At 44.2% G+C, this 17,227-nt stretch overlaps 1 protein-coding gene across 4 annotated transcripts in view; it reads left to right on the top strand.

The window, feature by feature from the left end:
* The window catches only part of SRGAP1 (SLIT-ROBO Rho GTPase activating protein 1), a 275,761-nt gene that overhangs the window by 178,484 nt on the left and 80,050 nt on the right, over positions 1–17,227 (top strand). For all 4 annotated transcript variants that reach the window (XM_084759989.1, XM_084759990.1, XM_084759988.1 and 1 more), the window contains exons 5-6: positions 11,328–11,510; positions 11,991–12,119. In XM_084759989.1, coding sequence (XP_084616115.1) covers positions 11,328–11,510; positions 11,991–12,119 — 312 coding nt within the window. The remainder of the gene's footprint in view (positions 1–11,327; positions 11,511–11,990; positions 12,120–17,227) is intronic.

The raw sequence follows: 17,227 nt of genomic DNA, 5'->3' as shown, positions 1-17,227 counted from the left end.
AGCAAAGTCTTAGAAACTAATTGTAATTAATATTAACCCTTTAAAAATTATTCTTCAGGTTAGCATTTTGAATATGACTACCAAGTGCCTTGGTTTAACGCAAATGCAGCCATTAAAAACAGAAGCACATGGTGTCTCTGTATGTCAACCCCTCACTGCCAAAGAATTCCGGGCTTTGCTTCCTAATGAGTCTTTGATGATTGATCAATAATCAGTTTGGGAGCTAATTACAGGCACTAGAATGATAGATATCCCCAAGTACGGTTCATCAATACAGCTGAGAGTGAGCAAGACAGCCTGTGGGGGCGGGAGGGCATTGTTCGCTTCTGGGTGTGTTCCTTGAAATGGAGCAAATGAGTTATAGAATTAAACCCCCAGAGGATTCCAAGGAAACCTCACACCCCGACATGGTGTGGCGGTGTGCTTCCTGGCTCGGTCAGCAGAGGCGGAAGGCGATAATTGGTATATTTTGTTGTTACACTAGTTTTTCTTGGAGACTAAAATTTATCATGAAAAATAATAGCATGCCTCTGGCTACTGGGATCCATGTTATTTGTTGCCCTGGTTTGGCTAAGAATGTCCCCCTTGTATCAGACTTGTGAACATTTAGTCCCCCAGTTGGTGGCGCTGTTCAAGGAGGCTTAGGAGGTGCAACCTTGTTTGGAGGAAGTGTGTCCCTGGAGAGGAGCTCTGAGAGTTTGAAAACAGCATGCCACTTTAGTTCATGCTTGTGAGCGAGGTGTGTAGCCTGTTGGCTTCTGCTCCTTGCCAGCATGCCTGGGGCTTGCTGCCACACTTCTCTGTCTTTATGAACTCTGTCCCTCTGGAAACAAAGCCCAAAGAAAAACTGCCCGCTATAAGCCTCCTTGGTCGTGCTGTTTTTCCGCAGCATCTGAAGAGTAACCGATCCACGGATGCTCTTCCATACACTGTTAGCCGTCACTACCTGCCATTTTGAGCAGCAGATCAATAGCATCTTAGAGACAGAAAGGCCTGAAGCATTATGTGGACTGACCAGGCCCTTTGCGACGGAAACACCTATGAACCCTCACAGCGCCACAAGGCTTTGCCCAGGGGGGCACAGTACACATGAGGAGCGGGGACACGCCCAGCCTGGGATGTCTGAGATACAGGGAACTCCCTCAGGAACGCTGGTTTCTGGGCACAGGGAAGAAAGCATCTAGTCTCAAGCAGGGGGTGGAGGGAACTGTGTGTGTGTGTGTGTGTGTGTGTGTGTGTGTGTGTGTGTGTGTGTGTGTGTTTTAGGATGATGTGAACATAATTGCTGGAGCTAGTGATATGTGTAGGAGCAGCGCTCCATACTCTATCCAGAGGAAGGGTATTCTAGTTTGTCAGGTTAGCACAGCCTAGAGTTACCTGAGAGGAAAGCCTCGGCTGAAGAAATGGCTGGATCACACTGGCCTGTGGGCATCTGTGGGGGTTGTCCTGGTTACTGACGACTGATGCAGGAGGGCCCAGCCTACTATGGGCGGTAGCATCCCTAGGCAGGTGGTCCTGGGCTCTACAAGAAAGCTCAGTGAAAAAGAGTGTGTGATCAAGCCAGAGAATGAACCAGAAGGCAGTGTTCTCCATGGTTTCTGCTGCAGGTCCCTGACTTGTATTCCTGCCTTGACTTCTTTCAGTGATGGACTGTGACCTGGAAGTATAAGATTAACAGCTTTCTTCCCCTGAATTGATTTTTGGTTCTGACTGGAAAGCAAGCTAGAACAGCGACAACCAATTCTCTGTGATGTGTTTCCAACGTCTTTTTGTATTTTGGCTTGTTTTCTCATCCTGTCATGGCTTTAAAGCATCCATCTGTCTGTCTCTCAACCCTAAATTATTGAATTGGGGTTGTGTTAGATGACTTTGCCTAAGGGTAGCCCAAAGTGCTAACCACATTTAGGATAGCCTGGTCTAATAGGTCAGGTTTGTCGCCTGTGTTTGGGCTTAGGATATTCTATTAGGGTGATGAGCTTCTTGGGATGGAGCCACACTCAGGCTGAGGGGAGTCTACACTACTCCTAATGTCACCCCTTCTATTTCCTCAGAGCTTTATCTCCTCCTTACAGTGGTCTTCAACCTTCCCAATGCTGGGCCCCTTCAACACAGCTCCTCATGTTGGGGTGCCCCTCCCAACCATAAAATTATTCCATCACTACTTCATAACTGTAATTTTGCTGCTGTTCTGAACCGGAATGTAAACATCTTACATGCAGGATATTCTGATATGTGACCCCTGTGAGAAGGGTCACTTGACGCCCCCCCCCAAAGGGGTCCTGACCCAAAGGTTGAGAAGCTGTTAGAAGCTCTGTTCCAGTTCCTTCTGACTGAGCCTTCTGCACTAGAAGTCATCACATTCAGTTTCTTTTGAGATTGATGCCTCTACGTTACGCTTTATCTTTCTTTAGCAAAAGGTCTGGGATAGTTTGATTTGACTAAGTCCCTAACTTTGGTCCTTTGGGGAGGCCTCTTGTTGTCCTCTCTCATAGACAAGCCCCCTGCAAAGAGTCATGGAGGCTGAAATTTATATCACCAGCACCAGCCCCAGAACTGCTGTTCCATAGACCGGTCCTTTCCATTAAATAAACGCTGCCCTGAGTATCCACACCTCAAATGGAGTCCTTAATACTACACTGAGCTAAATGTAATTGTTTTTATGATTTTTATAAGCCTCATAACTTTGGCGTGAGGGCTCTCTGTCTTTCCCAGTACTTTATTTCCTGCATCTCCGTTGCATTGTCCTTTGGTAGGTTGGCTGTCTCTAGCCAGCAGGCTCCAGTATCCCAGACAATGGTTTTTTTCTCATTTCTATGAATTCTGAGTATAACATGGTGATAAATTCAGACTATTGTGCTGAGTCCACGTCAGTGGGGCCATAGCACACTATAAATTTTCTGATAAACCAGCTTCACAGATGATCTTTCATCTTTTCATTATATTAGATTGTTCGTCTTTATCTATTCACTTGTTCAAAAGAGTAAAATTGTCACAGACACACACACACACACACAAATCTTAGCATACACTTACGTGGAAATACTTCTCACCTTACTCCTGTTACCTCTTCAGAGATGATCATTTTCCCCGTCGTGGAGAAGTCACTGCATAGATTAAAATTTTTTGGCATTTCCTTCAACTGTCAGCAGCTGGCATCTATGGAGTAGTTATTCTGTGAGCTTTTCTCCCATGCTGCTTGTCCCTTAATGCATGTAGTCCTCCCACAGCCCTGTACAGCGAACAGTATCATAATCCTGTTTATAATAAAGGAATTGGGGCACAAGTTCAATTATGTAGGAGAAAAAAAAACTTCATTTCAACCCTCCCCTCTCTGAAGTGTAACAATTTGGACCTATAAAGCAAACCAACAGTAAACAAATTAGCAGAAAATAAAAACGAAGCGCATAAAGTCATTAACACGCAGGTACTCAAGAGCCACGCAGAAGGTTCGGGGGTTGACCCATCAACAGTGTCTCAGAGGAGAGGGGACTGAGGTCCGTCTGCAGTTGGAGCAGAAGTCGGTGGTTTCTGCAGGAGATGATTGAGGTGTGTTGTTTATTCTGAGCTACAGTCTCTCACCTAGGAGTACACATACAAAGTACAGAAGCAGGATTTGAACTCAGAGCCTGTTTTTCTTAGGAGTCTGAGCTCATAACCAAGTGACTTCTCCTCTAAAAGTTGCTTTGAAAATATAGTTTTGTAAATTACTTTTTTTTTTAACCTCAAAAGCCTGAGGAAGAAAGCTCACCACCATGATGGTTCTACTGAGCAGTTGTTTGTGACTTAACCACCAGCTGCTTGTCTAACTTTGATGCCACTGGTAATGATGGGATGTATCGTCCATGTCAGAGGTTCTCAACCTTCCTGACGCTGCGACCCTTTAATACAGTTCCTCATGCTGTGGTGACCGCCCCCCCATGCCCCCCCACCCCAGCCATAAAATTATTCATAATTGTAAATTAGTTACTGTGGGGAATCGCAATGTAAATATCTGTGTTTCCCAGTGGTCTTTGGTGACCCCTGTGAAAGGGACATCCAACGACTCCTCCCTGCCCCCACCAAAGGGGTCACAACCAGTGGTCCAGGAGGACTTGGATGGAGGCAGAGAGCTGTGGTATAGATGGGGACTGACTAGCATTCTCACTGAGAATTGGCTTGTCCTGACTTTATATTCTTTATTTTTTTTTGAAGCATTCTTTTAAAATATTTATTTATTTATTATGTATACAGTATTATGCCTGCATGTACTGCATGCCAGAAGAGGGCATGGTGGTTGTGAGCCACCATGTGGTTGCTGGGAATTGAACTCATGACCTCTGGAAGAGCAGTCAGTGCTCTTAACCGCTGAGCCATCTCTCCAGCCCTATATTCTTTATATAAATAAAACTTTTTCTCTCACTTGTCTCTCTAAGCAGGCTTCCAGGGTTAAATGTGAAGTACTTAAAGAGAACCCTGGGAAGTCCCCGCCACCTCACTACCATTCATCCAACGGTAGCATTGCCCACTCCCACCTGCGTGCTTTGCAGGCCGCTGTGAGGAAGCTTGCCTGTGCCTGCCCTGTTGGCTCCCTCTGGCCCCAAGCCTAGCACAGCCCTGGAATGAAGCTGCTGTTACGTAGTTGAACACACGCTAGCATAGTCTGACCCCTGAAACCTAGTCTAGTGCCCACTTAGCTTTATAGTTAACTGTTACCATAGGTTGAACCAGGAGCTAATTATGGGGTGCACACTCAAGTGGGGCTGAGAGCTTTTCTAAAACATGAGTTCAGGTGTGCTGTGCACATGTGGATGTCTGCGCAGCCGACTCCTAGAGCTTCCTAGCTGATGCGTTTATGGATTTTGAAGAGGTTTTGGCCTGCCTGGGTGTCAGTGGGCCAATCTCTTTTTGTTATGCCTCAGATTTCCCAGCTGCCTCTGAGAGATGGTGGCCTGTGCCTCTCTGCTTCCGAGCTGGAAATCGCGGGCCAACGCTTGCACTTTTCCCTCTACATCTTGCCTTAGAAATGGTAAGGGAGGAGGGCTACCCACCGGGCTCTGTGCTTTGCGTGGTCTGCGATTTACTCTTCGCTTTGACCGGGATGAACAGAGCTTAAGAAACTTAAGGAACCTGCCCAGTCGGGCAGTAGCAACAGCAGAACTCAGATCCACCTCTGCTTGCCCCCAAAGCTATGTTCCTTGCCCTGGTTGGCCCCGTTTACCATAGAGCAAGAAGGCTAGAGACAGCAAGGGGAATGATTGATCGTAGCTCGCAGTGGCCCAAGTACTGGCTTCACCACAGATGGCTGAGTGGAGGCCATACTCAGAAGGACAGGCTGATGCTCCCTAGGCCCTGGGGGCCAGGCTTGTCATGCTGTGCTTTCTGGTACAGCTGGAGGTGTCTCAGTGGTCCATCCTTCACCTGACCCTGAATCTTCCTGGGAAACAAGAGTGATGGGCTTCCAAAGTTGTGGTCTACCCTGGTGGTACTATTAGAATGACGGCTTGTAGAAACCCAGTTATAATTGGAGCCATGTATGTATGTATGCATGTATGTATGTATGCATGTATGTTTGTATATATGTGTATGTGTGTGCATGTATATGTCTGTGTGTGGTGTGAGTGTGAATGTGTGTGAGTATGAACGTATGTGAGTATGAATGTGTGTGAGTGTGTGTGTGTGAATGTGTACATTTAAGTGTGTGAGCATGAAACATGTGTATGTGTGTGTGTGCTTTATAAAATGAACCTCTACCTTAAGTCATTGTCACAGAATGCCGAAGCATGTTTCTGAGACCTTTTTGTGACTGGTGGGTAGTAAAACAGCAGGCTGTAGAGTTAGGGACCACTGTCCAGAACACGAGACATCCTCTTCCCCTGCCAAGCTAGTACACAGGGTTTTGTTGTTGTTGTTGTTGTTTTGTTTTATTTTGTTTTGTTTTTTGAGGGGCCCAAATCCCCATACTAACTCTTTGCAGTGGCTTGAATGGGAGATGTCCCGAAGCCTCAGGCATTAAAACATTTTGCTTCCATTTGGTGGCTTTACCTGGAGACAATGCTAGTGGTCAGCTCTGAGAATTCCAAGGTTCATATCACTGACAGTTCATAGTCTCTTCTTCTCCCTCTCCCACTCCCTCTCTCTCTCTCACTCTGTCTCTGTCTCTCTCTCTCACTCTCTGTGTGTCTCTCTCTTTGTCTCTCTGTCTCTGTCTCCCCCTTCTCCCTCCCCACCCCCACCTGACTTGTGCTTGAGGTTTACTGTCTGATTCCCTGAGATTCCTGCTCTTGCTCCCATGCTTGGCTTGTTTGCTATGTCTCTTCCCACTATCCTAGACGCTTTATCTCTCTGGAACCCTGGACAAAATGAAACTTTATCCCATAACTCACTTTTGATCGTGGTGTTTTATCACAGCAACAGAAAAGTAACTGATACACTGTATTTCACAGATGGTTTTGAACTGGTTCTTTTAACCCTCGGCTGATCTCAGGTGGTTAATAGGGTGCTAATTTAGATGCCAAGGATGGAAAAAAAAATTCCTGCTGGGCATATAGTAGGCATTTAATGAGCATTTGTTAAATGACTGAGCAAGCATTAAAACACTTTGCTTCCATTTGGTGGCTCTTGTCCTTCATTGCTTCTCATCCAAATAAGCCATGATAGTGGATGGCCCACGAAAGTCTGTAACACATAGCATGCAGCCTGCGTGCCATCAATAAGTCTAGATAATCTGAAGAAAAAGATTGCTCGGCCTATAGAACAGGAGATGAGATTTAAGCTCACCTTGGAGGACGGCTCGAAATATTAGCATGAGGAAAAACAAAGGTACCTGTCTCATTAGAGGGGCTAGAAGAACCAGCAAAGTGCTTGCTAGAACAGCGTCTAGCAGGCTGGGAGCACGTCGTAGTGCTTAGTGGGCTGACTGCCCGTGCGTGTGCGCGTGCATGTGCACTTCTCTGAACTGATGGTGAATATGCTGTAAACGTGACATACACATATATCATACACTTGTAATGCTTAATAATTGCTGGCACACAGTTTGAAATCTGCGCAATAACTTCATAAGGTGAACGAGGTATTGAGTAGTGTTCACTCGTAGTTGTTAATGAGCATCTTTCCAGTTGATGTCCTTAACTTCTGAGCCACAAGTCAAAAGGTGGAAACTACAGCTTAAATCCACTGGTCTTCTCCAACATGCATGGAGTTTCCCGGTGTGTAACAAGTTTGCATATAAAAATATTAAAATATAGCTCAGGCATTTTAATTATTATGATTTAAAATACAAGAGTGGTGTCGGTTAAGTGGCATGGGCCATTGCAATATAAAAAAAAAAATCAGCAGCATGTGTGGAAAGGTGTGATGTAAAATTGTCCAGTCTCATGAAAATTGTCCAGTCTCATGAAAATTATCCATAATGTGAACCTGGGGAGACGGCTCAGTGGCTTAGGCCTGAGTAAAAGTCCCCAGGGCCCACATAAGAGCTCAGATGTTGGTCACGCATCACGCATGTGATCCTGTAACCCCAGTTCAGTGGGAGAGCGGAGATGGAAGGATATCAGGGCCCTCCCTCTGCCTTCCGGTCCAGCTCCAGGTTTCGTGAGAACCCCTGTCTCAAGGAAATCGAGAAAAAGTAATAGAACAAGACAGCGCGTGTGCATTCCTCTGGTCTCCACATGTGCACTTACACATGCCATACACACGCACAACCAGCAGACATACACCTAAACACACACACAAAAAAAAAAAAGAAGAAGAAGAAAGAAAGAAAAATGGCTTCTTGGTGAGGGTAGCTTTACACTGCATGTACTTTCCCCGCAGTTCCGGAATAATAAGGAGGACACTGATTGGAGAATTATGCATGAACTTCTAGTAGAAAAGAGACCAAATAGCAAAGTGTGCTCTGAGACTGCATTTAAATGGATATATGCCCACGGGGCCATTTGGTATGCAAAGGGTGCGTTGTTGCATGAGCTGGAGGAAAAGCTGGGTTTTTTTCCCCCCTTAAAGTACAGATTTCAACTTCACCTCAAAAATATAAAAGTTCCTTTCTCCTCTCTGAAAAGCAGGAGAGCTGTCTGCTGTTATTTTTCCTACACACACATTTGCCTTCTATCAACTTCCATTTTGAATCATGCACCTTGTACTTGTCTTCATTTTCTGCAGTCAGAATTCTCAAAAGGCTTTGAGATTTTTTTTTCTCCCCATCTTTTTTAAAAACCCATTCACCAGACATGAGAAAAATGTGCTTAGATTATAAGCAGCTTGATACGGTCATAGATAACTTAAAAATTTTAATTTGTTGTATTTACAAAAGTCTCTAATTCTTTGAGTAAAAGCTTTGTTCCTTCTGGTTGCAAAATAAATAAATAAAATAAAAATCCATTCACCCTAACACTCGACATTTAAGAGTAGAGTGGAGATCCTGAGTGGAACTGGAAAACCCAACAAAGAAAGTTGTTCACTGACCTGGGGAACAGCATAACCCTGAGCTACCATGCCAAGTCCCCTTTCGTGCTAACTTTAAGTTGTTCAGACTCAGATGTGCTCCGTGTAACACACACCGGGCTGGCATCAGTCTACTTTCTTGTAACTAGGCTTACCTAGCCTGTGCAAATTACCTGCTTGTTCTAGCCCTCAGTAGCGTAGCACAAGACAGAGGGAAGACAGGTCTTTCTCAGGGTTGGGCTACAAAGGAATTCTCAGATGCCCAGCGCTGTCTGAGCTGCTTTTTCATCCAGCTGGAGTGGGTGTTCCTATTTCTTAACTTCTTATTAGCAAGAAAAGGAAGCAACTCTGAGATTGGACTGTGTGTACACGCATGGATTTTTTTTTTTTTTGCCCCTGTCATTTTAAAAGGTAACTGGCACCCAGGCCTACAATGGTCTGTAGATTTACTCCACGCAGGAAATATAAACAGAGCCCAGCCTTGAAATGCACGGTGTGTAGTGGATTCCTTGCCACTGCTGTTTGGCCAGCTGCAGGGTAACTCCCTTCTTACCCCACAGCTGTCCAGCTGCTTCCTAATGGCTATTTTCTTTGCTGTTAAACTGCAGTGACCAACCAGACTCCCTCAGGCCCAGTAATTACTACGAACAGACAATGGGACCCAGAGTGTGCTGTCGGACCACAGTGAAGTGTTCGCTTCCTACCTTTCCTGCCGCCCTAGGAAAACAACAATTTTGCAGGGCCCTAAGTTAAATGAATTCATTTATTCATTTTCAGCCAGACAGCCAGGTTTCTGTCTATTCTAAAACTCATCTTTCCAAATGGGGAAAGGAAAGCGCGTTACTTTAGAACGTTACTTTTACCTCAGCTTCTTAACAACTATACCTTAGCGTAACTAAATTGAATCTGGGTAACTTTGTTATTTGCACGGGAAATGAAACCTGCCTCCTGCAAATGCAGATGCATTCTGGGTTGCCTTGGTGCATCATGCCTCTGTGCAGTTGTTCCTCTCAGCAAATATAACTGTACACAGAGTAAAAGGCTTCGGAGTCTTCCCAGATACCTAACCCTGCATATAGCAGCACGTTGAAATTTTACGGGAAAACTTGACTACTGCTATTCTTCTATAGGTAGGAATGTGGAGATTATAAATAGATGTTATAAGACCAGTGGATGCCAAGACTGGAGAGACGGCTTCACAGTGGAGAGCACTTACAGCTCTTGCAGAGGACCCCAGTTCAGTTTCCAGCACCCACAGGAGCTTATACCTGTCTATAACTCCAGCTCCAGGGAGACCCGATGCCTTTAGCCTCCTCAGGCAGCTGCACAGACACAACACATACACACACATACACACACACACACCACACACACACATACACACACACAACACACACACACATACACACACACAACACACACATACATACACACATACACACACACACACATACACACACACAACACACACACATACATACACACACACATACACACACACATACATACATACATACACACACACACACACACACACACATACATACACACGCTCTCCAATACTATGGTTTCACCTTAGGAAAGTTGTCCTAGGAAGGATGTTTGTTACAAGTTTCTTTGTGTACATTTTGTAGCAGTAGTATATGCAAAGTTTTTAATAATTGAAGATCTATCATGTGAATTTATCTTATCTGTAGGAAAGATGTATTATAAAATGCTTATGCTCCATATATCCCGCAATTTTACTAACACACTGGTTGTACATGGTGTTCCCAAGAAATGAAGACAGTGTGCTGCACGCAAAGGGTTTCAGTATAGCCTGAACCTAATACAGCTAACAGTAGCACGTTAGTCACCTGTGCCGGCACTTAGCGCTGAACAGCATTAAGCTCGCATCTTAGAAGGACACTTGGTGACTCAGGCAGTGCACACATGGAGACTAGGCTTCTGGAACACTGTAGAGTTTAAAAGTCTGGCCGTGGAAGGGAATGCTGTGACCCCTGGTGCTGGGGTAGGGGTGACAAGAAGGTCGCCAAAGCTCATTGGCTAGTCAGTCAAGCCAAATCAGGTTTGTTTGGTAAGAGACCCTGTCTCAGATAGTAAGGGTAGGAAGCATGTGTGGGGAAAACACCTGACTCTAGCCTGTATGCACATGCACGCACATGCGCGCGCACACACATACACACCTGCACACATGCCCACACACTTTCTAACAAACACTACATCACAATATATTTTAAAACACATCAAAAATGCATAGATTGATTGATCCCAATTCTTAACTGGAGAAAGAGTATGTGGCATTTTAAAATGAAGGGTGAGTGTATGTATGTTCATAGGGAAAAGACTGGATTGTATTCCAGATCTCCCAGTGGCATTCTTGCTTTCTGCTTATTTTGTGATCCCTTTTTAGTATCGTTTCTTTTTCTACATTGACTATAAAGTATTACTATGTGATCAGAAAATCAACTTTTATACTAAACTTTTCTGCGAGCCTTAATATTTTGTTCAATAAAATATCTTAAGTAAGGGTTGTGCTAATGTGGAGTTAGGTTTAGACTAAAACTTAACTCATTACTAGATGGCGTATGCTACCAGGTCATAGTGCTGAGCACTTTCACACTTAGGAGAACTTTGCAAGTACATTGAAAAGCACACATAAGCCTCTGTGAATCACATTTTCATCAGAGTCTGTCCCCCAAGCGCCTCTTCCTGCCGGGTGAATTTGCATATTTCTTGGGCTTATGTAGAAGCAGGAGACCATCGTTCACCTGTTTTACTAACAGTCTGGCTTGCCCCCTGCCAGCTGGAAGGTGGCATTTTTTACCATGCGTACCTTATAATGACCCCTGCTCACCCTGAAAGCTATGGGCAGACATCTTTTAACAGTCTGGGTCACTTTCTCACAGGTGATGAAAACGTACCATATGTACCACGCAGAGAGCATCAGTGCAGAGAGCAAGCTGAAAGAAGCCGAGAAACAAGAAGAGAAGCAAATCGGGCGGGCCGGAGACCCCGTCTTCCACATCAGACTCGAAGAGCGACACCAGCGGCGCAGCTCTGTAAAGAAGATTGAAAAAATGAAGGAAAAGGTGGGTTAAAAATTACACTTGCGGAGCCCTGGGGGCCCTCCTCTGAGGAGACAGCATAGTCCTAAGAGCCCTCACACAACAGCAATAGATACACGTGGCGAATTGCTGTGAAAAGACACGCACTTCCTCCCACTGGGACAAAGGATGTTTAAGATACATAAAATTACGTCATAACAGCTGGACATCATTGCGCGGTGAGTGCCAAGTATTCTGTACAAGTCTAGAGAACTGGAGTATTAACAAGGGAGCTCAGTGAAAATGGGCCCTGAGCCCAAATACATTGCTGATATTCCCAGAGCCCAGGGAAATTTTAGTTTGTTGTTTAAATCACATTTGAAATGTACTTTCCGCAAAGGACACGAAAGGTCATTTTTATATGTAGAATAAATTGCTTAGATTAGTGAAAATCCGTGTGTGTTTCTGTCTTATTAAAAGTGACTTTGCTCTCTTACCTGCTGTCTGCATCTTCTTCGTCACCAGAGACAAGCAAAATATTCAGAAAATAAACTGAAGTCGATTAAAGCACGGAACGAGTATCTCCTAACACTTGAAGCCACCAACGCCTCGGTGTTCAAGTATTATATTCATGACCTCTCAGACTTAATCGATGTGAGTACTTGAAGTTTGTACGCAGCTGCTTCCATTCGTTAGTGATGAGAACGCCATCTGTTGTAACAGTGCGTCTTATGCAGTGCTCAAAACCAAATTTCAACCTAACTAAGCATTACATTTTGACAGGATCGAGTGTCAAACTCATGTGATAAAGCATAATTCTAGAGCTGATAAAAAGTAATTACTAAATTCTGTGATGAGTGAAGCCGTGTTCCCAGTGATCAAGCCAGGCAGTGATAGCGCGCCCTGGAGGCAGAGTCAGGTAGATCTCTGTGAATTTGAGGCCAGCCTGGTCTACGTAGTGAGTTCCAGGCCAGTCAGCGTGACATGGTGAGACCCTGTCTCAGATCCACCAATCAAAAAAGAAGTGTTAGAGCTGTTGCAATGAGTGTTTGTTTCCGCTAGGAAAGGCCTGATATCTGAGCTGAGAAGTAATCCGGGAGCTGCGCAGCACCCAATCCACGAAAGGAATCCCCCACAGAAACACTGGCTCGGTGAAGGCAGCAGAAGCAGAAGTGTGTTCTGAAGGTAGATGTGCTGCTCCTCAAAAGCACAGAGATGCTCTCAGGATACTCAGAGTGGACAGTCTGATTGGAGCAGAGAGTGAAATGAGGCATTTGAAGTCAGCAGAAGGCTGATCACCACGATCCTTGAGACCACAAAAGGTCTGGACTCTGTTCTCAGCATCATAGAAGCCAGGCAAGGGTTTGAGGAGAGAAATAGCATCACCTAGTGTATATTTTGCAGAATCTGGAAGCTTCGTGTGAGGAAGTCTGTAGGGTTTGAATGTTTGCTTGTTAGGGAATGGCACTATGTGAAAGGATTAGAAGGACGAGGGGGCGTGGCCTTCTTGGAGTAGGCTTGGCATTGTTGGAGGAAGTGGGTCGCTTAAGGTAGGCTTTAAGGTTTCTCAAAGCCCATGTCAGGCCCAGGCTCTCTCTTCAGCCTGCATATTAGGATGTTGCACTCAGCAACTTCTCTAGCATGCTCTCTGCCACGATGACAGTGCACTGAGCCCCTGAGAATGTAAGTCAGCCCTCAAGAAAACGCTTTCTTTCATAAGAGTTGCCTTGGTCATGTTTTCTCTTCACAGCAATAGAACAGAGACCGAGACAGCTAGCCATCAAGCCCCAGGGCCCCTCCTCCCTGGTGAACTTTCCGGCACTCCCTGCTGTGCCTGCCCTTTTTGTATGGGTTCTGGGGATCCGAACTCTGGTCTTCCTGCTTGAGTAGCAAACCCTTTGGCTAATGAGGCGTCTCCCCAGACTCCACATCTATTTTTATTTTTTATTTTTTATTTTTTGGTTTTTTGAGACAGAATTTCTCTGTGTAGCCTTGGCTGTCCTGGACTCCCTTTGTAGACCAAGCTAGCCTTGAACTCACAGCGATATGCCTGCCTCTGCCTCCCGAGTGCTGGGACTAAAGGTGTGCGCCACCACCGCCCGACTTTCACCTCCACCTCTAATCGACTCTGCTCTAAACAGATAGCAGTTAAATGTGCCGAGTGATTCAACTTTTTTAAAAGTTAGACTTTTTAAAAGATCAACCTTAAATTTAAAACGTGAACAAGTCCCAAAAGACATGACTTAAACATGAAGCTTGGAAGAAGTGACATGAAATTGGTTTGCTGTCAGAATCTGCTGAAACCACGCACTCAAAGCTGAAAGAAAATAATTATTTTTTTCCTGTTCCTTGATGCACTTGTTTAAGGCGGTGTGAATGCGGACGTTCTAAAGTGGCTGCTTAATTTTCTAGGATTCCATTCTGCATATGTAGTAGTGACCCTAAAACCCATTAAACTTCCCCCTTCCTGGTGGAAAAAGCAAGATTGATTATTATGCAAAGGCTCCTAGAACCCTTCATGCTGTGTGAGTTTATTTAACAATGTACATTTTATTCTGAGCTATCTGATATTAATGGGGAGAGCTGCCATGCCGCCAATGAGAAGAAGCCGAGACCGTGTCTTTAAATGCACAGCTGAAATGACATGAAAGCCAGTAAATGCATCTCAGTAGGTCACAGCCTCATAAAATCAGGGAATGGAAGCGGAGGCCTCTTTACGAAAACCTTTAGTTCCTCCATCTCTACTCGCATCCGTACTTGACACATTTGCTATGATGGACGATCATAAATAGGTCTGTTAATATGGCCAAAAGAAGGGTTAAGGATTTTACATAGGATATGTGCTTCTAATTGTTGTATTAGTGCAGGACCAGCGCATGTATAGTATAGAAATTTTTAAATGCTGCAAGCCATGATAAAAGCATTATGTTCTTATATCCGAGATTATCACTGAGAAAACTCAGACTTGCTGCACCCACACACATGTGCTAGAGGAAGAAGCTACGGAGTCAGATCTTACATACTGTCTAACCTGCTGTTCTCCCCCATTAATTAAGGCTGCATTCCCATTTATTCCCCCCAGTTGTGTTTGTTGGGATCTCACTGCCGTGTCTAGCTCACCCCGAATTGAGGAGCATGCAGGAAACCTCCCTGGGCAGGGTAGACCTAAGGTCTTTTCTGACTTGATAAAATCCTTGTTGAAGAGACCATAGGGCAGATATTTATTCCTCAGAAAGCTCCAGCTTCTGGGTGTGTGTGATGGCCCCTTGGTTGCCTGCTTTATTGTGTTTCCGCACCCACCTTATATTTTCTACAAAAGAAAAATAAATAAGATAAAGACTCAGTGAACCCAAGTTGAGCACTTCGCAGTAGACTACACCATAAATACTGTGGCTGCACCGCGTGTAACAACCGAGCTTCAACTCCCCAGTAGCAATGCTGAAGTCGGCTCAGCAGGACGTGACTCTGACCCCACCATATAGTTAAGCGCATTCCCTTACAACAGATACAATACTTTAAAGTCTCTTAAGTCTGGATGTTGTGATTTAGAACTTGGCAACACCTGAGCCATAATTCACTTTTGGTTAGCAAAAAATCCTTCCTTAGGATATAAATTAATAATGTAAATTAAAGGAAAATACAAGTTTTTAAATATAATTCCAGCACTTTAAGATTAGTTGGGTTACATATATAGCAATGATTCCCTAATTAATTCAGTATCCTCCTTTTAACTACTAAAGCTAAAAACATTAATAATTAATTCAACACTTTTCATAGACCTGCTCAAATCTTTTTTAAAATCTTTGGAGATTTCTGGATGCTTAAAAATTATTTAATAATGCTAGCTTTTCTGTTTTGAATGAGTATTGCCTTTATTTATCAATATTTAAATTGGTAAGCTTGCTCTCTTCTCTTTTAGAAATGCCTACCAGAGAAGGAAAATCTAATACTATTTAAAAAAAAAAATTACTAGAGCCCTACAAGCATTTGAGTCAGTCTTATTGTGCCTTCTGAGATCAATGGGCTGATTTTCTGATGATTTTTGTCTCTGAGCACATGACTTTAATAAGTGTTGTGTAAATGGATGCCTTAACCAGTATAAATTTAAAATATTAAATACTGCAGCTCAGCTTTTTTATATTCAAGATGATATGATGAAGAATATTTAACTTGGTTTTATCCGAGTATCTTTGGGGGGGGGGGTGCTGTCCTATTGCTGTTATTGCTAATATGGTTTTGGTTGAAAATATATGAATGCTAAGTACAAGCAATAAATAGAGACCTCTGGCTCCAGGCACACTCTAGAACTGTGTGTGGACATACCAAGTCCGGTTTTTTACAAGTGGCGATCTCAGCTCTTTAACAGTGCAGTCACATAAAAGGAAAAATTACAGTCACTTAATTTTTGCTTGTAGCCTTTTTTGGTTTTCTGTGGCATGCATGTGCTGTGTGTGGTCCAGGGAAAAGCAGGTGAGGGCTGGTGACTAGGAGGGATAACATAGGGTACTTGCAAGACAGTGGCAATACATTTTTAAGATGTGTTTATTTGTGTGGATGCGTGTTTTGCCTGCACGTATGCACGTGCACCATGTGCGTGCCAGGTGCCCACGGTTGTCAGAAGAGGGCGCTAGGTCTCCTGGAGCCGGAGTGTATCCAGATGGTTGTGGACCACAATATGGGTCCTGGGAATTGAACCCAGGTCCTGGGTAACAAGAAGTGCTCTTAATGCGTATGTGTGTCACGCACACGCAGATAATGTTATACTTTTTCTATAAGTACATCATATTTTTCGTGTTTTAAAGGGGGGCTTGGAGCTGGTGAGATGGCTCAGTTGACTGGATAGTGAAGGGATATACTCAAAAACAGATTTTTCATTTTTACAATGAGCAGATTTCACATCTGTACTCACTGTTATCTCCAGCATTAAGAGCAAAAGACCCTATGCTTTATTTTGTAAATAATAATAATAATAATAATAATAATAATAATAATAATAATAATAATAATAATTTAAAAATGAGATCTTTCACAACCAGAAGACAAATCCTGCAGGTCATACTTGTCATTGAATACTGAGTTTCCAGGATTTACTTGCTAAATTTTTTTCTGGGTTTCATGGTTGTGGGGATGTGGGTGTGGGTGCGTGTGCGTGTGTTTATGATGTGTATGTATGTGTGAATGAAAGTGTGTGACTGTGGGTGATGGAAGTTAGAGAAGCACCTTGGATCCTGGTCCTTGCTTTCCGCGGTGTTTGAAACAGGAGCCCTTTGTTCTCCAGTGCGTCTGCAAGGCTGACTGGCCCAAGAACTCCCAGGGAATGTCCTGTCCCTGGTTTTCACCTTGCCACAGAAGTGCTGGGATTACAAACCCGCTCATCTCATCACGTCCAGCGTTATGTGGGTCCTAGGGGTTTAAGCTCAGGTCCTCACACCTGCATGGCAGGCACTTCTCTCACCGAACAGCTTAGCTATGAACACCAGCTTGACCTTGAACTCCCAGAGAATTTGCCTGCCTCTGCCTCTGCCTCTGCCTCTGCCTCTGCCTCTGCCTCTGCCTCTGCCTCTGCCTCTGCCTCTGCCTCTGCCTCTGCCTCCAGAGTGCTGGGATTAAAGGTGTGCACCACATGCCCAGCCAAGCTCACAAGTCTTAACAGTAGGATTCCCTAACCTATAATTAAAAAAAAAAATCACCAGTCTGTATATTCAGAATTCATAAGAATAACTGGGTCTAAAGACCTCATTTCTGCCAGCATGGCCTCTCTC

This window comes from Acomys minous (assembly GCF_964271855.1).
Source record: "Acomys minous genome assembly, chromosome: 15".
NCBI classification, from domain to species: domain Eukaryota; kingdom Metazoa; phylum Chordata; class Mammalia; order Rodentia; family Muridae; genus Acomys; species Acomys minous.
Note: the sequence above shows the minus strand (reverse complement) of the source record. Positions and strands in the feature narration are given on the sequence as shown.